Raw genomic sequence first — 27,500 nt, forward strand, 5'->3', positions numbered from 1 at the left:
TGCTGATGGTGATGGAAGAAGCTGTGGCATTACCGTGTTGAAGGCTGAAGAGATGATGCTCCTATGGCGGTGTATACCCCACAGCCTCCTCGCACAGCATCCGCCTCTCACGCGCCTGCCTCGGCTAAACAGGACCTCAAACTCCCGGTAGGCAGAAGATGGAGGTGGGAAGAAATGACACACACACACGAAAAGAGAAGGCTGGCAAATGACGACGGGAGCGGTGTCCTTGTTTGCTTGTCTGTGTAGGAGAGGAGAGATGGAGTGAGTATGTTACGCTGGCATCCCCCCCCTCCCTCCTTCGATCGGCGTGCGTTAACCCGCCCACACTGCGTCCTTCTCCGGCTACATCCTCCCAAATCAGCTCGGTGCCAGCCTGGTGCACCGGACCCCCGCCCCTTTTTTTTTTGTACTTAAAATTAAACATTTCATCTCAACACAATCATCGTCAATAAAACAAATGTCAATTTATACCAATTCCCTCAACACACATTAAACTGCAACATGACGTCATAGGAGCCAGGGCCGGCCCGTGGCATAGGCCGTATAGGCAAATGCTAAGGGCGCCGTCCATCAGGGGGCGCCACGCCAGTGCCACAAATGTTGGAGAAAAAAAAAAAAAAAAAGTTGGTACTATTATTTCTAAATACAAAAAATAATCCCACCTTAATTAAAATGCAAAGTAAAGCCTATTTAATAGAAATATTATTTGTTAAAACATTACGCCTCCCCCCGCACGGTGCGCCCCCTCCCTTCCCGTGTCATGACTCTTTTTGGACGTCACCACATCAAAAAAATCAACACAAGATGTCAAAACGGCCAAAACTGTCAGGTGCCCAAGGAAGAAAAAAGAGAAAAGAAGAGGGGTAGAAACGAGAAAAGACAGAAGTAGCAGGTAGGTAACGTTAGCCTACATGAAATGATTTGTCTGTTACAGAATGTGATAGTAACCTGGCTTTTTAGCATTAAGCTAATGCTACATGATTCGGCAATTGCTAATCAATAAATAGCTAGTTCTGTTTTAACGTCGGGTTAATATTGTGGAGGGGGCTAAATTGTTATGGAAAATAATAATGTAACGTTAGGTAATTACAGTACTCCCACCTTACATTCCTCAGGGACATTTGTATTAGATCTTTTAAGCAGGTGTTTTTTGTTTACATTGTTATTTCCTTCTGGTTAGCTAATGTTTGCCCTGCAGGTAATAGTCACTTTTCCACCCCTTTATATATTAGGTATAGTTGTAAGTAAAAAAAAGGTCAAAGACAAAGCTATTCGGGTTCTTGTGAGTATATACACTTCACTGCCGATGTGGGGGGGGAGGGGCGCCACCTAAAATCTTGCCTAGGGCGCCAGATTGGTTAGGGCCGGGCCTGATAGGAGCTGTAGTCAAAGGCAATTTGAAATGCAGCACTTGTTTTATTAATCAACATTAGAAAATATTTTTTTTTAAATCACATTCCCCCATGGGTCCATCCCACTTTTTTTGTAGATATTTGTCCATTTGGTAAGGCAAAAAATGCATTTTTCAAATCACATCATAGTCACCATTGTTTTGTCAAAATCATAATAATCACCATAACATTTGCTACAGGCATTCCTGCAAAGTGAGATGAGGTGAAGGACGGCTAAAGCTTCTCTTTTTGTTGCTTTATAAGTGCCCTCATTTTCCCACATCACTTTATTTTTGCTTAACTCTTTTGTGCACACACAAATGTGGGTAAAGTTGCTAGAAAATGCACCCCTACTGTGTTGTCTGAGCTATTGTGTTTTTGGCAAATACACCACATGGTGGCACTGTTACTTGACCCCATAAGTCAGAATGACTTGAAATTTCTCACACAGATATGCATGCTCACAAAAAAACAAAAAAAACTACAGGCTGTTCCATTGGAACGCTGACAAATTTGGTACAAAGGGTACCGATAAGCATGTGTGTGCAAAATTAGCTAAAAAAGAATGGCTACCATCAAAGCAATGACAGAACTTAGCAACAAATTGAACAGAAGTCATTCATCATTTGTTCAATGATAAAGATTTGAGGATATAACACGTATGCTAGCATGTCTAACAAAGTATTTGAACCACAACCCATTGGGGGAGCCACAGTTAAAGTAATGTGGGAAAAATGAGGACACTTCAAAAAGTACTTACAGTTCTGTTCTTAAATAACACGCAGTAGTGACTATCTGTACATTTCGGAACAAAAAAAAACAACACAGAAATTGGCAGCGATAAACCAAAACAACACAATCCAGGATGAGAGAAGGTGGACAGCATTGCAACAAGTAGTATTTCTCATTCAAAATGACAAAAATTGGAAAAATCTATCAAATAGTCTTTTTTTTTTTCTATCACAAAACAAATCACAAGCAAAACAAACAGTAAAAACATTCATGTACACAAGGCCATGTTGAGTCAGGTGTTGTGTGTGTGTGTGTGTGTGTGTGTGTGTGTGTGTGTGTGTGTGTGTGTGTGTGTTTATGACAGTGCTTGCGTTAGCCGTCTTCACAAATGAAATCCTAACCCCCACCTAATAATTGAGTTGTTTCCAATGCGAGCAGTGTGTTGTTACGTTACATTCCAATGAAAAGATACTGCTGCTAAACACAATTTGGAGATGGATAGAAATCAGAATGAGGAAAAAAAAAAAAAAAGGGTACCAACGACTTGCTGTGAACCTGCTGAGTGCAAACTATGTGTCTCGGAAAATAAAAACAAACAGGAAATTGCCCGCTGACGTGCACTCAATTAGCCCATGTGGCACAATGGTCATTTTCCTGTAAGCATTTCTCCAAAAATGTTTATAAAACACCCTCATTTTTGTTCTTTTTCTTCTTAAAAAACACAAAAATATATATATTTATTTTCACATGAACATATATTTATATATTATTTATACTAAAGGCCTAAAATATTTTCCATTCTGCTCCTTTTTGCCACGGTTCCCTTCTGTGGACATTAAGCCTCAGACCGACCTGCAAAAGAAGCACAGAGACACTTACAAACACTCAAACAAAACATTGACATTGCAGGGAAGATGCTTTACATTGTGTGTGTCTGCCGGTACCCGACTTTAATCCTGCTTGTCCTGGCTGCGTTCCCTGTTGGGCACCAGTGCCTTTCGCAAGTATGGCATGACTAAAAAGACTACGAGGAGGGAAACGTGACCGCAGAAGTAGACTGATGTGTACACCTGGGAGACACAAACAACGTACGTGTCAAGTCAAAATCATCATTACAAAAGTTATATGTTGATTGTAGAGAGCAAAGAGGAAGATGTAGGTGATAATTAGAGAGAGGCTGGTATTTCCGCTTTTTTACAAAGGGAACTATACATTTAACACACTTTCTAGTGGTCTAGGGGTTCTTTCACCTCAAGGCCCAACTTTTCCAACTACAGGAGGGGCCCGAGGCCCACTCAAATATTAACGCGGAATTAGTAATTAGGGCCCGCATGGCCCATTGCATAAGGACTCCCACAGGGAGTCCTTATGCAATGGGACATAAGGACCTATTGAATTTGTAAGGTTTTATTATTCTTTATTATTATTATTCTTCCGCCGCCTCTTTGAGCACTAATTTGACCCACTTAACATGCTTCAAAACTCACCTTATTTGACCCACACATCAGGACCTGCGAAAATGGTCTTTTAATAAAAAAATCGAACCGCAAAAATCAAAATTGCGCTCTAGCGCCCCCTAGGAAAAAACAAAACTAGACTGCCTGTAACTCCCACTAGGAAGGTCGGAAAAACATGAAACAAAATCCTCTATGTAGGTCTGACTTAGACCTAGTTCTCATAATTGTACATCCTCGGGCTAAAATCAACAGGAAGTTGGCAATTCCCCCTTCAAGACAAAAAAGTACTTAAAACAGTAACTTTTGCCACTTTGCGCTGTAATTTGACCCCCTTAACATGCTTCAAAACTCACCGAACTGAACGCACACATCAGGACTGGCAAAAATTGCGATCTAATAAAAGAAACCTAACCCCAAATTTAAAAATTGCGCTCTACAGCAATTTTTGAATAAAACGGAGAAAAAACTGCTCCTCGGAAGAAAAAAATGACAAAACTGCCTGAAACTCCCACTGGGAAAGTCGGAGATACATGAAACAAAAACCTCTATGTAGGTCTCACTTAGACCTACATTTCATAAATTGACAACCCCCAGCAAAAATCAACAGGAAGTTTGCTATTCCCTCTTCAAAACAATTTTTTTGTAAAAACCGGTCACCTTCCTTCAAAAACGAACTCCTCTGAGCGCGTTTGTCGTTTCGGCTTCAAACTAACACAGGAGAGAGATTAAACCCTTCCAAATAAAAGTTATCGAAAGAATATTTCTAACTGCTCCGGTTTTGATTTTATGAGCCTTCAAAGAACCACTGCGCTGATGCTGCTGCGCTGATGCTGCTGCGCTGCTGTTTTCTCAAGAAGGCTGCTTAAAAGCAGGAAGCACCAACGTGCCCACACAATGCAGACAAGGTAGGTACACTAGACAAAAGTATTGGGACACTTCAGACTAATAGTTGACAAAAGTATTGGGACACTTAGGCCGAAAACTGGACAAAAGTATTGGGACACTTGGGACTACAACTTGACAAAAGTATTGGAACACTTAGGACTACAACTTGCCAAAAGTATTGGGACACTTGGGACTAAAACTGGACAAAAGTATTGGGACACTTAGAACTAGCACCTGCCAAATACGCGGGCCCGACCAACGCTGCTTGCAGCTTTAATCTTACTCTTGATTTTAATCGTATTCAATAATTATATCTAACCTACTTACAGTTTACAACCTAGTCAAATGATATGAAACTGTGTGTTTATCACAAAGATTAATCTTTATTTAACACATAAACCTTAGGCTTAAGTCAGACTGATTGGAAAACTAAATATGAACCAAATATACTGCTTAAGAAGGGACTGATAATTAACTGACAAATAAATTTACTTTGCAAAAATAAAAATGAATGATTAACTAATGTCAATAAAATTTGAGTGCTCATGAAAATGCAGCTTCACTACTTTAGTCATAGTTTTTGCGCTTATGAAACTGCTCTATGAATTTGGCTCCAGACTTCTTCTGTTTGAGATTGCGTGTCATTACTGCCACAAGTGGTGGAAAGGTGTATTACGACTGAGTACTGCTCTGGCCTATACGGATCATAGCTGAGAATCAGATATTAACTTAACCAACAATGGTTAAGTGGTTCCCCAACCTTTTTTCCACCAGGGACCGGTTTAATGAATGCATTATTTTCATGGACTGGCTTTCTACGTGTGGCACACATACTTGCCAACCTTTTTTGGAAGAGGCACTGAAATTTGGGAGTCTCCCGGAAAATTCGGGAGGGTTGGCAAGTATGGTGGCACATAAAAACAGCAAAAAAATGAGCATGAAAAATGAGCCTTTGCCTATAATCTGGCACATTAACATTTTATATGTCCATTAATGTGCAATTGTTGTAATATACATCTATTAACAAGCTTATTAGTGTGTTTATTGGGACAGGCGAAAGTTAAGTCAGAGAAAATGCGGTAGTTTATAAATGGTTTTAAATGTACACTCTTAAATATATATCAAGAAATTGGACATTATCTGTAAAATGTTTTCAGTCACGGTCAAAAATAAACTTTACAAACGATATATATACGTACGTAGTTGCAGATCGATACAGAGCTGACATTGTGCGCATGTCACGATTAGAGGAAAATGATACTTCATGCTATTTTTTCTTGTGTTTACTGTCTTTTTCATCTGAGTTCAGCAGCTAATCCAACACTTACTGGTCTATGTTGACAAAACAGTCCAGTGTAAAATGTTGTGGACAAATAAACAAGGAATTGCTAGACTTTAGCGCAAGTGGAAGAGGATGAAACCAGAAGGAATAACACTGGAGATTCCAGGCATCGGCACAAGAGAGCAGAGCAGAGAGGAATAGGTGGGCAGATCGCGTGTACTAAAAATGCTCAAAATGTGGGTCGTTAAAAGTTGCCCCCGATTTAAAAAAAAAACAACAACTGCAAAATATAGCATTCATTAGGCATTCAAAACTAAGAGCAAGAGGAACCGGAATTGGGCACACTGTGGCGGGACAAAAAAGTGAGCACGTTTTTAATATTGTTATCCAATTGATGCAAAGTTTTAGACTAAAAGAAGTGGAGTAAAAACCTGTTTGTTTAAAAAGGTGATTGCAAAGACATAGGTGTCATCAAAATAGAAAAATGCATGAAGTTACACCACAGATGAATTGAACATTTCAAAAACATTTAATGTAATTTTGACATTAACAGCATGGAAATATTAGGGATATTATAATTATCATTATTAGAAACACATTTTCTGTAAGTTGGTGAATACTTTACATACAGGGCCCTGACACTTGCCACACAAATAGAGGCCATAGTTAGAAAAATAAATTTTGGCAATGATGACATACTTGACGTATGTGATGAACAGCTGTCTGTTTTTGCAAACTGTCCAAGATGGAGTATTGCATATTGGGTCTGCACCATAACTTGTAAATTCCAATCCATAAAATTATTTATTTATAACATGATGTTTAACATAAGCAAATACATAACTACTTTAAAATATTGTCATTATGATGACATGATCAAATACCTAAGAGCGGTGTTGTTTTTAACGTATCTTTTTGTCATGGTGCTAACAGACTCATGCATGTAAGTGTTCCTTTAATGCTACCACGACTATCAATTTAATATACGCACAACTCACATGTTGACATGCACATACAATATAGGCGCTTACATCTGATTGACAAATTATTTCCATCACTGTAATGTAAAATAGCAGCGATATAACAGTTAATGCAACGATAGATTACAAATTTAAAAACAAAGCAATTAATTTGTAATAAATTGTAAGACATTTATTTTCTTCCACTGTATGAAGGATCAAAATCTATTTCTAACATTCACACACCACTTAACATATTTGTCTGCCATGTCTTTAAGAAATGCGTAAACGAGGTACAAAGCTTGCAGACTTGTGCGCACTGGCTTACGTCAGATTGTGTTTTGATAGGTTGGTTGGCTAAGTGTAGAAAAAAAACGTACACACCTTTTCCACCCGGTTTTGAGCATACGTGAGCTTTATAAATGAGGCCCCTGGTGTCATCTTCATCACCTGGCTCCGATTACCATGGCAACTCTTCATTTTCCACCCTTAAACCTCAGTGCCAAGACTCCCACTTGCAAATGATCACTATCACATAACATAATGTCCATTTATTTTTTTCCACAGATACCATCTGTTCTACTGCTATGCCTTTAGTTCCTTATTTTACAGCGTTACATGATCTCTTAAAACTGCTGTACGTCACTGGCAAAATGACAATGAAAAAAAAGCTACCATATATTACCAACAGCGGTTTAGGAGAACAGATGTAATATGTCTATATTTGTCCCAGTTAAAATTTAGGCTGAATAAGATGACTGGCGCGCAGGCTGTCAATCTTTGCTGACTCCCACACATGCATGTGTCTGTAGCATGTGGATATACAAAAAAAGAGATCTTTGAGAAAGAAAGGATTTGAAAACAAATATTATGGTGGCTGGTTGCTATATTGAACCAGTGGGTGAAATAACAGGCTTTGTAACCAGTGTTGGGTTAGTTACTGAAAAACAGTAACTAGTTATAGTTACTAGTTACTTCATTTCAAAAGTAACTCAGTTACTAACTCAGTTACTTACACCAAAAAGTAATGCGTTACTGTGAAAAGTAACTACCGTATTTTCCGCACTATAAAGGCGCACCTAAAAACCACAAATTTTCTCAAAAGCTGACAGTGCGCCTTATAACCCGGTGCGCTTTATATATGGATAAATATTAAGATTCATTTTCATAAAGTTTCGGTCTCGCAACTTCGGTAAACAGCCGCCATCTTTTTTCCCGGTAGAACAGGAAGCGCTTCTTCTTCTACGCAAGCAACCGCCAAGGTAAGCACCCGCCCCCATAGAACAGGAAGCGCTTCTTCTTCTACTGTAAGCAACCACCCGCCCGCGTAGAAGAAGAAAAAGCGCGCGGATATCACCGTACGTTTCATTTCCTTTGTGTGTTTACATCTGTAAAGACCACAAAATGGCTCCCACTAAGCGACCGGGATCCGGTTCATGAAAAGACGCAATCTCTCCATCCGCACACGGATTACTATTTCACAGCAACTGATATTCCTGTGAACCGCACTGTGGATACAACGGGAGCACGTACGGTGAATATTCGCACCACAGGGAATGAGAAGTCATCCTTCACTGTGGTTCTAGCTTGCCATGCTAATGGCCAGAAACTTCCACCCATGGTGATATTCAAAAGGAAGACCTTGCCAAAAGAGACCTTTCCAGCCGGCGTCATCATAAAAGCTAACTCGAAGGGATGGATGAAGAAAAGATGAGCGAGTGGTTAAGGTAAGTTTAAGTTTACGCGAAGAGGCCGGGTGGCTTTTTTCACGCAGCTCTGTCCATGTTGATATACGTATGTTTGTGATTGCACATTTGCGTACATTTTGGGAGTGAACAGAGTTGTTAGAACGCTGGTTTTTAATATATTATTAAAGTTTGACTGACCTATCTGACTGTTTTTTTGACATTCCTTTAGCGCAGTTAGATGCGGCTTACAACATGGGGCGGCTTATTGGTGGACAAAGTTTTGAAATATGCCGTTCATTGAAGGCGCGGCTTATAACCCAGGGCGCCTTATGGTGCGGAAAATACGGTATTTAGTTCCTTCTTTTTTTCTTCTTTTTTTTTTAAAGCTCCAATTAATGCCCTTTTAGCCTTCATTTCAGTACTGTTATTGCACTGGGCGGTAGAAAATGGATGGATGGATGGAGATTGAACTTGTTATTTAGTCAGGTTTGGGACAGGTGTGCTGCTGGTGTAGCCACAGTGTGCACATCTGATGTTGCTCACATGGGCTCCACTCAATGCTCAGGGAGTTTTTGCGTTTGCTCACACACATGAACAATTAGAGGGAACATTGATTGACAAGAGTGTGTGTACCTTCAGTGCTGAATGATGAGAAGAGGCAAAGTTAATCCTTAAATGGTGGTGGTGGAGGTGAAGTGTCATTGGAGTCTCTGTCTCTCTTTACTAGCTTCGTCGAAGCATGTTGCTTATGTAGCTTGTTTCAGCAGATTTGCATTGCTGTTTTGGGCAGTACATGGGATCTTTGATCCAAAGCACAATTTACATTTAACTAAAATGTTATTTTCTTTGTGCTCGACAAAAGAAAAGTAGTGAAAATATCTCCATGTTAGCAAACTCGACTTCTGGCTCCGCCATGATCAGACACGCCCCCCTCTCCTCCTCCTCCTCACTCTCCTCCCTCCCCACACTCACACTCACACACACCCACACAGAGCGCATGTCTCTCTCTCTTCTCCGGCTTGTGACACAAGAAGAATCAGAACGATGACACAGCAGCGCTCCGATAAAACACACTTTATACTACATAAAAAGTAACGTAAAATAACGCAGTAACGCATCATGTAGTAACGGTAACTGAGTTACTGAATATAAAAAATAACGCGTTAGATTACTAGTTACCGCCGAAACTAACGGCGTTAGTCCCAACACTGTTTGTAACATAACATGACCCTTTTGTTGTGTTTGTGTGTATTAGAGGGGCATAGTTTACATGGGGACCAAAAAGAGGGTGGGATAGCAGCTCATCCGAACGCCAGCACCCCCTTGGCAGCCACCAATTTGTGACACACAAAAGTTTTCAAATCATTAATACAGCACAGTGATTCTCCAACCTAAAGGGCTCCTATTATGAAAAAACAACTTTTCCTAACTACCGTACCTGTTTTTTTGTATTTGGGATCTGCGTAAAACCTGAAAATTTGAAATCAAACCATGGAGGCATGGCAGAGACATTTATAAAACAATCTTACTTTGCTTCATACTTCCTTCAAATGAGCCGTTTGCAGATAGATCTTTGCGCAAGTTCGTCATTGTAGTTTAACGATGTAGTCAATAAGCTCCTTCTTTTTCTCTATCCTCTTATTGTGGGGCAGACTGGCTCAAACTTGCATACGCATCCTCCGCTGTTGCCTAATTGAAAGTAGCGTATAGTTCTAACCTATATCGGTCAGTAGAAGCGCTAAAAACTACAACACGGCTGACGGGGATAAGACGCAGTCGAAGTGGAGGCATCTAAATAAGACCGCCCACGAAACAGCGCATCCTCAAGAGGTGATCAGAAAGCGGCTTCAAGATGGTCTGTAAAATAAAATCTAAGCAAAATTTTGACTAAAAAAACACCAACATGTTCACAAGGAATGGTTTAAATGTAGGAAAAAATGATAATATGACCCCTTTAAGAGTGTTTTGGGATAAGAGCTGTGTTTTGGTTATTTGTTATGCTTAAGTTGCATGTAAACATTTGAGCAAATGCCACAGTCAACCCTGGTCTTACTTGCTAGCATTAGCTTACAGTTAGAGATTAACATAACTTTGTTTTTCACATCATTGGAATAAAGAAAGTGAGTGTGAAGGACAGCATTGAGAAGAAGGGGATAATAGTCATTGAATTAAAGAAATACATCATCAAAAACATAACAGACATCTCGCCAAGTTGGCGAAACAATTTGACCGTATCACTGCTAGTCTTTACCATACTGAAGCAGAATGAGTCGGTAACGCCAGACAAGAATGGTAAAATTACAGCTGTCAAAAGTTAACGTGATAACGTGTTAACTATAACTTCCTTTAAAAAGGCACACATTTTTTGGACGGGTGATTAAGACGCATGCGTCCTTTTTGACCCTTGAGCTGTTCCATTGCGTGGGAATACGTGGCTGCGTTGATTAGTTACTGATGAGTCTCTAGCGGGAAAATAGGGAGCAGAAATGGCCAAATAAAATGGTACATTATGGAAATATCAGGTCCAAAGCCATGGCAAGTAGTTCTCCTGACAAGAAGAGACTATTTTTCGCTGTCAAAGAGGTAGGAGGAGCTTCACTTTTGTGTTTAGATTACAGTTAAAGTGCATTGATAACATAAATTGTAAATTGTTACTGTGACTGGTTTATTAAGATAGCATAAAAGCTAAGCAGAAACAAAAGCTGGAAGGAGAGAAGTCAAGAGGCACTGTATTATTGCAAACATTCAGGTCTGTCGTTAAAACATGTCAAGACACTTTCTCAAACAAATCACACACTTCCGGCTTCAAAATAAAAGCGCTATGCTTTACAGTACAGGCCAAAAGTTTGGACACACCTTCTCCTCATTCAATGCGTTTTCTTTATTTTCATGACTATTTACATTGTAGATTGTCACTGAAGGCATCAAAACTATGAATGAACACATGTGGAGTTATGTACTTAACAAAAAAAGGTGAAATAACTGAAAACATGTTTTATATTCTAGTTTCTTCAAAATAGCCACCCTTTGCTCTGATTACTGCTTTGCATACTCTTGGCATTCTCTCGATGAGCTTCAAGCACACCTGTGAAGTGAAAACCATTTCAGGTGACTACCTCTTGAAGCTCATCGAGAAAATGCCAAGAGTGTGCGAAAAAGTAATCAGAGCAAAGGGTGGCTATTTTGAAGAAACTATAATATAAAACATGTTTTCAGTTATTTCACCTTTTTTTGTTAAGTACATAACTCCACATGTGTTCATTCATAGTTTTGATGCTTTCACAGTCATGAAAATAAATAAAAGACATTGAATGAGAAGGGGTGTCCAAACTTTTGGCCTGTACTGTACATCTGGCCGAACTACAGTAAAAATGTTTTAAATGTCTTATATTACGATCATGCTTTGTCAAATATGTTTTGTAATGTAATCTGTTATATTTCTACCTGTTTGTGGCAGGCTTAAATAAAGTGTATATTCTTTTATAACACGCTCTGTTTGATAGTCCTCTATTGCTGGGTTGCAATCACATGTTCTAGAGCAGGGGTAGGGAACCTATGGCTCTAGAGCCAGACGTGGCTCTTTTGATGACTGCATCTGGCTCTCAGATAAATCTTAGCTGACATTGCTTAAAACGATAAGTAATTAATAATTCTGCTGGTAATCACAGTGTTAAAAATAACGTTCAAATTATAACCATTCTCATACATTTTAATCCAGCCATCCGTTTTCTATCGCACCTGTTCAAGAAGTCGAATTAATGGTAAAAAGTATTTTATTTATTATTGGTTAGCTTCAGAATAACAATGTTATTAAAAAGAATAAGAGACTTATTATATTCTAAAAATGTTGGTCTTACTTAAAAATGCACGCAATTAGTGGTTTTCAGTGTTAAAAAATATTATATGGCTCTCACGGAAATACATTTTAAAATATTTGGCTTTCATGGCTCTCTCAGCCAAAAAGGTTCTCGACCACTGTCCTAGAGGGACTTCCCAGTTTGAGGCGATGGTCTGGAGTCCCATTAAGCTACTGATATTTTTCTGCATCAGTACAGATTTGGGCATATTTTGAAAGGTTTATAGGAAAATACATAAGCGATTGTGAAAAAAACATAAATGGGATGGAGTGGATTTATAAACTCTTAAGAAAAACTGTTTTTAAAAGATTTAAACCATGCATCATCACCAAGACGTTACTGCTCGCTACGACTTCACTTCATTTGACACTCACAAGGATTGAGCGAAGAAAAGATTGGAGGCACATCGTGTTGGAGGGGTCCAAAAATTAAGCAATAAGGAAGGCCATGTTGGATTTCTCCGTGGATTGCTAAGTACCGTATTTGATTGACATAACGAGTGCCGTGCTGCTTTGATCGTGATGCTAGAGAGAAAAAGGATAAGTTTGTTTGCAGTTGGTTTGCTGCTACAAACAGTCTCCTCTCCAGTTCATGTCTGCAATTGTTTTTATGGTCTGAAGTTCATATTTTGTCTCATTATTTAGCTAAAAATGTTCCTTTTTGTTCAGCAATGTTTTCTAGCGACATCAAAATTCAGTATATGCTGTTGACCTTACGAGAGATGAATTCATCTAGTTTATTAAGACTATTAAGGATATTTTCTTGATGCTAACTATATTGTGGTCATCTGTGTCGAATAAAGAAATTGTTGAATACTGTTAACTATTATTATATTACTTCATAAACCTGTTGTACTTATTAGTAGTACATTCTACTGTATTTTTTTTATACAATATTTCTGATCTAAAAGTTTATTAAAAAAAAGACATTAGATGTTAAAATTGTGCTTTTTCAAGCACCTATTCATTTCAATGAGTGACGTTGACTTAAGATGCAAGCGTTTTGCATTAAGAACTCGGTCATAGAACCATTTATGCTCATGTGAGGTACTGCTGTATGTAGTATTGGTATAACATTTTCCAAATAAATGAGAAGGTTGCATGTCTGTTGTTGCCATGGCAACCCTAGAAAACCCCCTACTTAAATGGTCTACAAATATTGGTAAATTATTGTTTTGTCGTTCCTTAGCTAAAGTGAGTCTAATGTAGCTTTACATTACTGATGCAAACATTTGTGCGGCGTTACAGTGTAAATGTAAAAAGGGGTTTAAGTACACACCTAACACAGCTCATTAGCATTGAAGTGAATGGTACATGGTCTGTATGCATATAGCGCTATACTATACCTGAAATGATACCCACAGCGCTTAACATTATACATCACATTCGCCTATTCACAGACCCTTGATGGCGGAAGCTGCCATGCCATGCGCTAACCTCAAGCTACAGATACACACTATGGCGTGTAAACAGTAGGGTTTTACTAACCAGATGTTTAAACTGACTTTTAGCATCAAGGCTAGGTTTTGACTAATACTAGGGGTGTAACGGTGCACAAACATTTCGGTTCGGTACGTACCTCGGTTTAGAGGTCACGGTTCGGTTAATTTTCGGTACAGTAAGAAAACAAAATATACATTTTTGGGTTACTTATTTACTAAATTTGCAAAATCTTCCACCAAAAATATTTTTCTTAATGGAATATTTGATGTAAAGTAATCGGATCCTTGGATAGGTCATCCATCCATCCATTTTCTACCGCTTATTCTCTTTTTTTGGGGTCGCGGGGGGCGCTGGAGCCTATCTCAGCTACAATCGGGCGGAAGGCGGTGTACACCCTGGACAAGTCGCCACCTCATCGCAGGGCCAACACAGATAGACAGACAACATGCACACTCACATCCACACACTAGGGCCAATTTAGTGTTGCCAATCAACTTATCCCCAGGTGCATGTCTTTGGAAGTGGGAGGAAGCCGGAGTACCCGGAGGGAACCCACGCAGTCACGGGGAGAACATGCAAACTCCACACAGAAAGATCCCGAGCCCGGGATTGAACCCAAGACTACTCAGGACCTTCGTATTGTGAGGCAGATGCACTAACCCCTCTGCCACTGTGCTGCCATTGGATAGGTCAATAATTCATAACAATATTGATTTTGATTCAATATTATGTTTTGAGCAATGACAGTTTGAAAGAAAAAAAACAGCTTTGTTTTATTAGTCAACATTGCAACTTTTTCTAAATTACATTTAACCTTTAAGCTTTTTTTATTTCACTTTTGTTAGGTTTTTGTTTATTTTAATAGTATTTTTAGAATGTGCCGTGGGCCTTTAAAACATGCACACTTTTGACACCCCTGCTATAGATAATAAAAAATTAAATCTGATAAATCTATGGATAAAAAGCAGAGCCTGGCGACGCATGCGCGTTTATCATAACTCTCTCGCTCTCTCTGTCCCTCCCTCACGAATGCTGCTGCGCGCACAATTTGTTTTGTTTCTAACCCCTTCTTAACCCTGAACGTACATTGAAAATACACGCAACCCTAACTCAAAATGCCGGACATTTGAGGCATTTAAGAAACTCCGCTCTGACAGCTCCGTAAAAGAGGACATGTCCGGTGAAAAGAGGATGTATGGTCAGTCTATCGTAGCCCGTTACCTGCAAGTATGGCGTGTGTTGTGCCTCGGTGTGCATAGTTTACACAACGTGCGTTACGCTACTTAATATGTCCGTGTGGAAAATCGTTCGGTACACCTCCGAACTGAACCGGAACCCCCGTACCGAAACGGTTCAATACAAATACACGTACTGTTACACCCCTAACCAATACACTATTTTGAGACCATCCATCCATCCATCTTCTTCCGCTTATCCGAGGTCGGGTCGCGGGGGCAGCAGCCTAAGCAGGGAAGCCCAGACTTCCCTCTCCCCAGCCACTTCGTCCAGCTCTTCCTGTGGGACCCCGAGGCGTTCCCAGGCCAGCTGGGAGACATAGTCTTCCCAACGTGTCCTGGGTCTTCCCCGCGGCCTCCTACCGGTCGGACGTGCCCTAAACACCTCCCTAGGGAGGCGTTCGTGTGGCATCCTGACCAGATGCCCGAACCACCTCATCTGGCTCCTCTCGATGTGGAGGAGCAGCGGCTTTACTTTGAGCTCCCCCCGGATGGCAGAGCTTCTCACCCTATCTCTAAGGGAGAGCCCTGCCACCCGGCGGAGGAAACTCATTTCGGCCGCTTGTACCCGTGATCTTGTCCTTTCGGTCATAACCCAAAGCTCATGACCATAGGTGAGGATGGGAACGTAGATCGACCGGTAAATTGAGAGATTTGCCTTCCGGCTCAGCTCCTTCTTCACCACAACGGATCGATACAGCGTCACCGATCTGCCTGTCGATCTCACGGTCCACTCTTCCCTCACTCGTGAACAAGTCTCCGAGGTACTTGAACTCCTCCACTTGGGGCAAGATCTCCTCCCCAACCCGGAGATGGCACTCCACCCTTTTCCGGGCGAGAACCATGGACTCGGACTCGGAGGTGCTGATTCTCATCCCAGTCGCTTCACACTCGGCTGCGAACCGATCCAGTGAGAGCTGAAGATCCTGGCCAGATGAAGCCATCAGGACCACATCATCTGCAAAAAGCAGAGACCTAATCCTGCAGCCACTAAACCAGATCCCCTCAACGCCTTGACTGCGCCTAGAAATTCTGTCCATAAAAGTTATGAACAGAATCGGTGACAAAGGGCAGCCTTGGCGGAGTCCAACCCTCACTGGAAACGTGTCCGACTTACTGCCGGCAATGCGGACCAAGCTCTGGCACTGAGCATACAGGGAGCGGACTGCCACAATCAGACAGTCCGATACCCCATACTCTCTGAGCACTCCCCACAGGACTTCCCGAGGGACACGGTCGAATGCCTTCTCCAAGTCCACAAAACACATGTAGACTGGTTGGGCAAACTCCCATGCACCCTCAAGGACCCTGCCGAGAGTATAGAGCTGGTCCACAGTTCCACGACCAGGACGAAAACCACACTGTTCCTCCTGAATCCGAGGTTCGACTATCCGGCGTAGCCTCCTCTCCAGTACACCTGAATAGACCTTACCGGGAAGGCTGAGGAGTGTGATCCCACGATAGTTAGAACACACCCTCCGGTTCCCCTTCTTAAAGAGACCTCAGACATTTATTTTAAATTGTAGAATAAAATTGAAGAAGAATACCGTAATACAAAAGCTTTAGAAGAGGAATTAGCACTTCTTAACTGTAGCGGTAGCCAAAAAGTGCTGTATGTAACAATTTCCCTTGTGGATCAATAAAGTGTGTCTAAGTCTAAGTAAGTACAGTATGTATTACCGGTACTGGGATTCCACACCTTGAAGTTAAAGTCCATTGATTTGAGTCATAAAAATACATTATTATTTTCTGTATTTCTCCTGCATTCACATTAAAGAGTGCTAACAGTATCGGTTTTGGTGCGTTACCTTTAGCCATTTGTCGTAGGTAAAGATACAGAAGGGCACCAGTGCGTATCCCATCAAGAGCCAGTGGATGAACTGCTGGATGACGTATATGAGCGGGTAGAGGGAGCTGTTGGCCAACTTTGTGAGCGCTGGACTGTCCTGCACCAACGCCTGGGCCTGTCGCACACAACACACACGTGATGACTTCTTTAAAATTGACCAATTCCAAATTAGCACCCCAGTCATCATTTAATAAGCACATTTATCATTGATTTGATCAATATGGTTGAAGAACAAGAGACTCTCCTAATTAAAAGTGTGCACCATTTTAATGAGGCAAACAAAGATAATGATTGCTTTTTAAGTGTGCTTGAGAAGTAAATTATTTTTAGTAAGAACTTAGCGTACCTGTCTCTCCAAAATTATGATGAAGAACTCCAAGGAGAAACAAAGAACGTATCCAGAGTGGAGTCCATGCCAAATGGTCAGAAAGAACAAAGTGGACACATGGGACAGCAACTTGTTGCCCAAGAACTTCAGCCGCTTAAACACGTGCCTGGTCGAGAAAAAGATAGTAATAAACAGAAACGCACATATAATTACTGGTGAAAAGTGCATTTCAGAGCAGAGGGGGCGACTATAACTCGTTACATAAAATGACTACAATGAAATATCAATATTGCACTAAATGAGACCAACAAATTACACATTTCACTTACCGTATTTTCCGCACTATTAGCCGCACCTAAAAACCACAAATTTACTCAAAAGCTGACAGTGCGGCTTATAACCCGGTGCGCTTTATATATGGATTAATATTAAGATTCATTTTCATAAAGTTTCGGTCTCGCAACTACGGTAAACAGCCGCCATCTTTTTTCCCCGTAGAAGAGGAAGTGCTTCTTCTTCTACGCAAGCAACCGCCAAGGTAAGCACCCGCCCCCATAGAACAGGAAGCGCTTCTTCTTCTACTGTAAGCAACCACCCGCCCGCGTAGAAGAAGAAGAAGCGCGCGGATATTACGTTTCATTTCCTTTGTGTGTTTACATCTGTAAAGACCACAAAATGGCTCCTACTAAGCGACAGGGATCCGGTTCATGAAAAGACGCAATCTCTCCATCCGCACACGGACTACTATTTCACAGCAACTGCCTAAAGACTTTCAAGAAAAGCTGGCTACTTTCCGTGCATATTGTAAAAACAAGATAGCTGAAAAAAAGATCCGGCCAGAGAACATTATCAACATGGACGAGGTTCCACTGACTTTTGATATTCCTGTGAACCGCACTGTGGATACAACGGGAGCACGTACGGTGAATATTCGCACCACAGGGAATGAGAAGTCATCCTTCACTGTGGTTCTAGCTTGCCATGCTAATGGCCAGAAACTTCCACCCATGGTGATATTCAAAAGGAAGACCTTGCCAAAAGAGACCTTTCCAGCCGGCGTCATCATAAAAGCTAACTCGAAGGGATGGATGGATGAAGAAAAGATGAGCGAGTGGTTAAGGTAAGTTTACGCGAAGAGGCCGGGTGGCTTTTTTCACGCAGCTCCGTCCATGTTGATATACGACTCCATGCGCGCCCACATCACGCTGGTTTTTAATATATTATTAAAGTTTGACTGACCTATCTGACTGTTTTTTTGACATTCCTTTAGCGCAGTTAGATGCGGCTTATAACACGGGGCGGCTTATAGGTGGACAAAGTTTTGAAATATGCCGTTCATTGAAGGCGCGGCTTATAACCCAGGGCGCCTTATGGTGCGGAAAATACGGTATATCTTTGCAGTGAGCAGATGCCAATAAGATTCATATCAAAATATTTGAGGCTTGATTTACCAAAGGTTTGCGTGTACCAAAACACATACAAATTTGATAGCACATGCAAAGCTGATCTACTAAACGTGTGCAAAGTGGATTGCGTCTGTTAAGTGATTACAATAAGTCATGCAATCCATTTTGCGACTCTGTCTTCATTAATATGCAGAATATATGCTGATCATCAAAATGCCCACAATACTTGGAGAAGATGCAAATTCAATATACAGCACACGCAATGTGATTCATCAACTCATCATTGTTTTGCAAGCACTATTTAGCACCTCTGAAACGTATGTGCAAATCGACACACACAGGGCAGCAAGAAAAGATTGGTACCTCGGCCATGCACCATGCAATTTATTCTTCAAAATCACATATTTCTAGTTTCCGATCACATGTCAGAAAAAGCAGTAGGAAGAAGCAGAGATATTTTTCCTTTTCATTGCAATTTTTAACAAACCTTTTTCCTTTTAATTGCAATTTTTAACACATTTGATTGTGCATTTACTGTGCTCATACAAACAATTCAATGAATAACATTGGTAAGTTCTCATGAATAAATATCAGTCGTTTATAAGTTGGGGTTAACATAATGAGATAAATAAGATTCTTATATTTCAATAAGGTTCAAGATGTTTATCAGGATTCTTCTTCTTTGTACTTTGTAAACACTTTGGGCCTGATCTACTAAGATCCAAATGCCACGTGCTCAACAGTGTGTGCAATCTATAAAATTGCATGTACCGTATTTTCCGCACTATAAGGCGCACCTAAAAACCACAAATTTTCTCAAAAGCTGACAGTGCGCCTTATAACCCGGTGCGCTTTATATATGGATAAATATTAAGATTCATTTTCATAAAGTTTAGGTCTCGCAACTACGGTAAACAGCCGCCATCTTTTTTCCCCGTAGAAGAAGCGCGCGGTGCATGCTGGGATATGTGACGTTTCATTTCCATTTGTGTGTTTATGTAAAGACCCCAAAATGGCTCCTATTAAGTGTGTTGTCTGTCTAATTATAAATAATGCAGACGAGGCGTGTTAACTGAGTTCTCAACGTTTACTTACAGCGTGCTCATAACCACATTCTAACTGCCAGCATACAACAACGCTTCTCAGGGCTACCGCGCATGCTCGTAACTATCGTTGCATGCTGGGTAGTGTAGTTGTTATATTTGCTAGCTCATAACAGCACATTGAGAGACACGCTTACGCGCTTAATTCAATACTCGCCGTCATTCCGGGTGGATTGACAAAAGACCTCCAGCCGCTAGATATTGGTGTCAACAGGGCATTCGAAGCTAGACTGCTAACTGCGTGGGAACAATGGCTGACAGAAGGCGAACACACCTTCACTAAGACGAGGAGGCAGCGCCAGACGACGCCAACATCTGCCAGTGGATCGTAAATTTGCCCAACTTTTCACTTCGGACACCGAAGACGAAGGATTTACGAATGAAGAATAACTTCAGAAAGTGAGCGCTATGTTTATTTTGTGTGTTGTGACATTAACGTTCGAGCAACATTATGTTGCTATTGCTCTGCACTATTTTGAATTTTACTATGTTTGTGATTGCACATTTGCGTACATTTTGGGAGTGAACAGAGTTGTTAGAACGCTGGTTTTTAATATATTATTAAAGTTTGACTGACCTATCTGACTGTTTTTTTGACATTCCCTTTAGCGCAGCGTAGGCGCGGCTTATAGTCCGGGGCGGCTTATTGGTGGACAAAGTTATGAAATATGCCATTCATTGAAGGTGCGGCTAATAATCCGGTGCGCCTTATAGTGCGGAAAATACGGTACTATTAGTGGGTGTGCTGCATGCCATATACTACCATTGCAAATGCTTATTAGTACATAATTCATTACTTTATTAAATTCCACATATTGATATACAGGCATTCAAATAATTTCAGTTTAAATTTAAATCGTTTTCTGTTGAAAATAATTGCAAAATAGAATAGCAGGTTGTAGTTTGCTTATTGCATAATTTTAGCTGTTTGCGAATCGTTAAGTTTCCATATTTTTGATTCAATAAATAAAGGGTTTGAATCTTCCCTATACAGACATGATGTATTATCGGAATTTACCTTTCTTGTAACATGGTTAGTGAATTAAGCACAATTTAGTAGTTCATTATTAGTTATTTATTTCCCCAATTTTACAGTTGTTTCCCATATTTCTACATAATAGCAATGATAACAATAGCAAGCACAAGCAGTAGATAATGTGGATTGATTTTTGATCCAGAACATATTTTCATTATACTGTATAATTTTACATGACATTTCCAGATTATTTCCCTACACATGGCACATATAGACAAATCCCAATTCCCACTCACATTGGACAATTTAGAGCCGGGGTCGGGAGCCTGCGGCTCTAGAGCCACATGCGGCTCTTTAGCGCCGCCCTAGTGGCTCCCTGCAGCTTTTTAAAAAATGTATGAAAATGGAAAAAAATGGGTGAAAAAAATTATATTTTGTTTTAATGTGGTTTCTGTAGAACAACAAACATGACACAAACCTTCTTAAATGTTAGAAAACTCAAGTGTTTATATTAAACATGCTTCACTGATGATAGTATTTTGCGAGCGCCATTTTGTCCTACTAATTTTGGGGGTCATTGAACTCACCGTAGTTTGTTTACATGTACAACTTTCAGCAACGCTGCCACAGAAAGAGGTGTTTTATGCCACTCCTTCCACAAAACGTTTTATGCTGTGCGTGAATGCACAAAGGTGAGCTTTGTTGATGTTATTGACTTGTTGGAGTGCTAATCAGGCATATTTGGTCACTGCATGACAGCTGCTAACATGATATTTACACATCTGTCTGTAATATTGGCTGCATTTCTGATAGTTGTTTGCGTGCCATATTGTTATAGACCACAGCAAACGTTACCCAGCTTGCAAAGATTGTAATAAATCCATTAGAAGAAGACAGCCTGCCGGTTCCTTTAACTTGGACACACACTTCTATACCTAGGTAATATAGACACATCAGGTGTTGCCTTCATTATAATACTTATAAAGGACTTCTAATTTTTGTGGCTCCAGACAATTTTGTTTTTGTATTTTTGGTCCAGTATGGCTTTCAACATTTTGGGTTGCTGATCCCTGATTTAGAGTCTACAATTAACTTAATACATAATTTTGGAATGTGAGAGGAAGCTGGAACACCAGGAAAACCCCCACATACGCATAGTGAGAACATGCAATCTCCACACAGAGATGCCTAAGCAAAAAGTCGAACCCTCAATCTTCTGAATGTACGACCGACATGCTCACCTGGCCACCGTGCATTGCGTTTGGGAAAGAGCCTTTTTTTAAATACATTTGTTTCATGTGCATGATGTGGGCAAATGTATTGAGACAGCTCTAAATCAACCAACCAAGTTAGTTAAGTTTGGTGTGAAAGATCCTGAGGGTCCTGACATCCAAAATATTTTACAAAGCTGTCCCAAAAGAGTGAAAGATGTTCTTGAGAAGGCTATGATGATTTTCTGATTAATAAATTGAATTTTGTTTATTGATTGCACGACTCGGCTGCAAACGGCATAGGCATTGTTGCTGGAGTCCAAATAAGTTTGCGGTCAAAAAAGAAATATCTCGTATATTTCCTAAAAAAGCAGATGTGCTTACTTTTCTGCAAAACAATGGTTCACTTTCATACTTGATAGTTAAACATTTGCACAGTTCTACTTGACTTGACTGTATTTGTCTTTGACTGACGTTGTTGTACTGACTGTTGAGCACACAGCATATATTCTGTATATACATTTTTAAAAACATATATAATTTTTATTTCTATTTGAAAAATGTTAAACATGTTCCTTTACATTTTTGTGTAATTGTAATTTGTCACAGAAAAAATTATTTTGAATTTTGTTTATTACTACAGTACAATATTTATTTTATTATTATATTTTAGTTATTTTCCAAAACAGAATATTTTTTTGCATCAAGACTGTGGGTCTTCTAAGACCTCATTGTGTATACCGTACTCATGTTTTTTTTAACTAAACAAAGTTGATGCTAATCAACTTGTTTGCTATTCTTTTATCAAAATCCATCCATCCATCCATCTTCTTCCGCTTATCTGAGGTCGGGTCGCGGGGGCAGCAGCCTAAGCAGGGAAGCCCAGACTTCCCTCTCCCCAGCCACTTCGTCTAGCTCTTCCTGTGGGACCCCGAGGCGTTCCCAGGCCAGCCGGGAGACATAGTCTTCCCAACGTGTCCTGGGTCTTCCCCGCGGCCTCCTACCGGTCGGACGTGCCCTAAACACCTCCCTAGGGAGGCGTTCGGGTGGCATCCTGACCAGATGCCCGAACCACCTCATCTGGCTCCTCTCCATGTGGAGGAGCAGCGGCTTTACTTTGAGCTCCCCCCGGATGGCAGAGCTTCTCACCCTATCTCTAAGGGAGAGCCCCGCCACCCGGCGGAGGAAACTCATTTCGGCCGCTTGTACCCGTGATCTTGTCCTTTCGGTCATAACCCAAAGCTCATGACCATAGGTGAGGATGGGAACGTAGATCGACCGGTAAATTGAGAGCTTTGCCTTCCGGCTCAGCTCCTTCTTCACCACAACGGATCGATACAGCGTCCGCATTACTGAAGATACCGCACCGATCCGCCTGTCGATCTCACGATCCACTCTTCCCTCACTCGTGAACAAGACTCCGAGGTACTTGAACTCCTCCACTTGGGGCAAGATCTCCTCCCCAACCCGGAGATGGCACTCCACCCTTTTCCGGGCGAGAATTGATATAGAATCGAACAGTTAAGCAGAATTGAAAATGGAATTGGAATTGTATAAATCTTATCAATTCCCATCCCTATCAAACAGTATTATTATATTGGATTAAACAAATGTAAAGGTTAGTATGTGGGTGTTAATTCATGTCCAGGGGGCTCTCATAATGATACAAAATGTATTTGGAAGATCATAAACAGGTTGTTATATTCTAGCTATGAAAATATTCAGTCAAATATTAATAATTCCTACTTCACAGAAGTTAATTTACCACTGTCAGGCAAGGTACCTACTAACAGCGATAAACAACAGTTTACTGTATTTGGTGAAATAAAGGTTTCAAGATATGGCAGAGCCTTGAGGTAAAGTTACACAGAAAATAGGAATAAAAGAGAAAGAAGAAGTTCAACCTGTGGTCCTGAAGCTATTTAGTTGACTAGCCCTGCACTAGACTGAAGCAATATATAGTAAGCCAGGCTCACACCTGGGAGGGAAATTCAGCCTTACAAATATTTAAAGTTTCATGCAAAAAACCTCAATGTGAAGACTTTTTGGCATATCTGTTTCCAATGTGCAAATTGGGGCTGTGTCGCTGTCGTCTATTTTCAACTGTCATTTTGACTGAATAATGAACATCCCTGACACCAGCTGGAGAGCTTCACAGCTTCCACTAACCTGGCGGCCCAGGCGTTGGTGTTGATGTTAAAAGAGGCGATGGTTCCCCCGAAATGCGGCGTGGTCTCGAAGAGCCACACCTTCATATTGGCGCAGGCGTCCCACTGGTGCTCGCCCTCTATCACGCCGTTGTACCCGAGCCCTGTCAAGATGCATACGCCTTCCTGCAAACGCATATCATCATCATGCCAAGTGTCATTTATCCATGAAAAACCTGCCAAGCTAGTTGCTAACTAGGGTGTGCCTTATAAAACGAATTTACAGTCTTACTGAGTGGATGTAGACAGATGTGTGGAGGTTATCAAGTATTTCAGTTGCTGAAGACTATTTTAAGACATTAAAACAGCTGGTATGCTCAATGAAGCCTTTCAATGACAATATATTCGAACGTCGCTGCCTAACACGCATGGAAATTTCTGAGAAGAGTATCTAATTTGTTTTCATATGTTTGCAGGCTACTTCCTCGTTCACAGAAAGTAAGAGGACCGGTTTTCCATTCTCATTCTGCGGCAACATTAGGAAAAAAATGTTTTCTTACATCCATTTCACATCATTTTTATCAATCTTGCACCCAACTTTTATGGAGTTCTTGCTTAAGTGCTGATGTCACCTCTCCTCTTCACTCTGTAGGTTTTTTGTGTGCTAAGATTAAATAAACAGAACGCCAAATAAATGTATAATGCAAATATTGAATAAGGAATTTGAATGTTAAATAATTTTATAAATTAACCCATTCAATTAAATATATAGAAGTATATTCTTAAATAATTGCAATAAACTATTTACCCTTTATTTATTTAATGACCTTTTTATACATAACAAATGATCTAGTAATACATTTCAGACATTTTTTCTTTGATTATTCATTATTTCATGATACATTTTTATATTTTATATTTCAAGGCATTTTTAATTATTTACTAACATTTAAATGTATATGTAGTTATTTAATTGAATTTTTGTTTAATTGATAGATAATTTAATACATTATTACACATTCAAAATATACTTTATTCATATTTATTACATTTTGCAAGAAGAAAATTATTTTTTTGCATAATCCTACTACGGTACATAAAAAGTAAACCACATGAATGCAAACATTTTATTGACACTGTCAGAAAGGAAATCATTTAACACTATATTGTCACTGTCCATTGAACGGAAAAAATCTCCAAATTTTGATATTAATGTTGTGTGTTTGCAGTGCTTGTATTTTACTCCTTTTCAAACCAACAGTATTTAGTATGTTGCATTGCGATGTGCACTAGGGATGTCCCGATCCGACATTTGGATCGGATCGGCTGCCGATATTTGCCAAAAATTGCGTATCGGCAAGGCATGGGAAAATGCCGATCCAGATCCAGTTTAAAAAAAACCTCTGGTCCGTGTTTTCCAACGCACCTATTTAAATAATACATTCCACTTTTCTACTGCTCCATAATTTCCGTTCCGCATTTTCCAGCACACCTTCAACACATCCACAATTCTCACGCAGTTGCTTTTAGCTGCTGGCATTACACGACAGGCTCTTCTCACTCTTTCCTGTGTCTCCCTCTCACAGACAACGAGCGCACCTTCTTACACACGTCACATACTGTCACGTCATACGTCACATACGTATACGCCCTCTCCCAGCAGAGAGGTAGCAGCATGGCTAACGTTAGCTGTGATGCTAGCGCAGCCGCTAAGGTGCGCGCCTGCTCAAGCGTCCTCTGCGCACGGCAAATCTATGCCACGCACAAAATCAAATAAAAAAATAAGCGCGTAACAATTTTCGACACACGGACACGACAGAAACAACAGTTTTCGTCATCATTGTTCAAATATTGTGACGTCTGTCGAGACGCTTATCTCCATTCGGTGCCACAAGTCCAGACTCCACACCATCAAAATGGCAAACATTTCCACATCAACACCGTATGAAAAAATTAGTGATTTTTTTAGTTGTGATTTCCTTCTCTGCATGAAAGTTTAAAAGTAACATATATTAATGCAGTATGAAGAAGAATGTTTTAATGTAGACATGCAAGCCTTGAAAGAACATTTTGAAAATCAAAACTACATTTCCTGCAAATGGGTGCATTTCTACCCTATATTTTAACTTTAGATTTATTCTCATATCAAACTCTTTTGGCTGTCTTTTTGACACTTACATCAGGCGCCCCCCTCCACACCCTGGATTATAAATAATGTAAATAATTCAATGTGATTATCTTGTGTGATGACTGTATTATGATGATAGTATATATCTGATAGTATATATCTGTATCATGAATCAATTTAAGTGGACCCCGTCTTAAACAAGTTGAAAAACTTATTCGGGTGTTACCATTTAGTGGTCAATTGTACGGAATATGTACTTCACTGTGCAACCTACTAATAAAAGTCTCAATCAATCAATCAAAACACATAGAATCATCATACTGCTGTGATTATATGCATCAAGTGTTCATTCAAGGCTAAGGCAAAATATCGAGATATATATTGTGTATCGCAATATGGCCTTAAAATATCGCAATATTAAAAAAAGGCCATATCGCCCAGTCCTAGTTCAATGATGCCATTTCTGTTTGTCATGTATAATTTTGTCTATTTTGTGTTTATCCTTGAATAAACAGGTCAGTTTCTTGTTACCAACCATTGTGTATTATTCAAACTCCCCTAATTCAGCTGGCTAGTTGTTATCAAGAGTACTAAAACCCTTTTCAACATGATTCTGACAACTAAGTAAACTTTAATACATGCTCGGATAGGCCAGTATCGGTCAGTATCGGTATCGGATCGGAAATGCAAAGACAATATCGGTATCGGATCGGAAGTGCAAAAACCTGGATCGGGACATCCCTAATGTGCACAATAATAAACATCATGTTAAATTAATATAGATACTTGGCACACAGTACAACTTTAATTCAGCTATTTGGGTTGTACCAAACAAAATGTTTAACAATAATAAATGTCTGAAAAACACTTACTGCTATTAGCCAGCAGCAGACGTATTTATACAAAATGATTTTAGCCCAAATCAGAATGAAGATGCAGCGATACCAGAATGGCTGAGCCTGTGGAGGAAGCAGAAAAGTTTAGACGTGCAGGAAACTTTACTGAGGTTTGTCACACATGTGCATACTCACATCGTATTCATCTGTCAGGAAGTAGCTCTCCTGGTAATGAGGGCTGAATATTGCAAAGATAGCCAGGAAGAGAAAACCTAGAGAAAACCTCTTCAGGGCTGGTACAACGCTGGAACAGAAACACATGAAGATTTGATAGGATATGTCAGATATATGAAACATGAACAAAATTCTGGGTACCTGTTTGGAGGCTTTCCAGGGCAGTCGCTGAGCTCCCCAGCCACCAGCCTTTGGTAGCTGCGCAGCGTGAACTGGGGGCCCACCAGGAAGCCCCCGTAGAAGTAAGAGAAGCCGCACACCTCCAGTAGCGAGAGCGTGGACGACAGGGCTGCGCTTTTCTGCTGTGAAGTCAGCTCCTCCTGACGATTTAGGATTAGAAGGGAAGCCATA

At 40.3% G+C, this 27,500-nt stretch overlaps 2 protein-coding genes across 3 annotated transcripts in view; both read right to left on the minus strand.

The window, feature by feature from the left end:
* clstn3 (calsyntenin 3) overlaps nt 1-627 on the minus strand; it is a 102,538-nt gene extending 101,911 nt beyond the window's left edge. Inside the window, exon 1 of the mRNA XM_061947868.2 lies at nt 34-627. The gene's annotated coding sequence lies outside the window, so the exon portion shown is untranslated. The remainder of the gene's footprint in view (nt 1-33) is intronic.
* A 772-nt stretch (nt 628-1,399) lies between these two features.
* Nucleotides 1,400-27,500, minus strand: part of lpcat3 (lysophosphatidylcholine acyltransferase 3) — a 59,683-nt gene continuing 33,582 nt past the window's right edge. The window contains exons 6-13 of one of the 2 annotated variants that reach the window (XM_061947886.1): nt 27,291-27,469; nt 27,111-27,219; nt 26,952-27,038; nt 23,974-24,137; nt 17,127-17,274; nt 16,740-16,895; nt 3,071-3,196; nt 1,400-2,978 (exon numbers count right to left, since the gene is read on the minus strand). In XM_061947886.1, coding sequence (XP_061803870.1) covers nt 3,077-3,196; nt 16,740-16,895; nt 17,127-17,274; nt 23,974-24,137; nt 26,952-27,038; nt 27,111-27,219; nt 27,291-27,469 — 963 coding nt within the window. In that variant the 3' untranslated portion in view covers nt 1,400-2,978; nt 3,071-3,076. Of the gene's footprint in view, nt 2,979-3,049; nt 3,197-16,739; nt 16,896-17,126; nt 17,275-23,973; nt 24,138-26,951; nt 27,039-27,110; nt 27,220-27,290; nt 27,470-27,500 lie in introns of both variants that reach the window. The other variant, XM_061947879.1, reaches the window with a different exon arrangement.

Source organism: Nerophis lumbriciformis, linkage group LG04, assembly GCF_033978685.3.
Source record: "Nerophis lumbriciformis linkage group LG04, RoL_Nlum_v2.1, whole genome shotgun sequence".
NCBI classification, from domain to species: Eukaryota; Metazoa; Chordata; class Actinopteri; order Syngnathiformes; family Syngnathidae; genus Nerophis; species Nerophis lumbriciformis.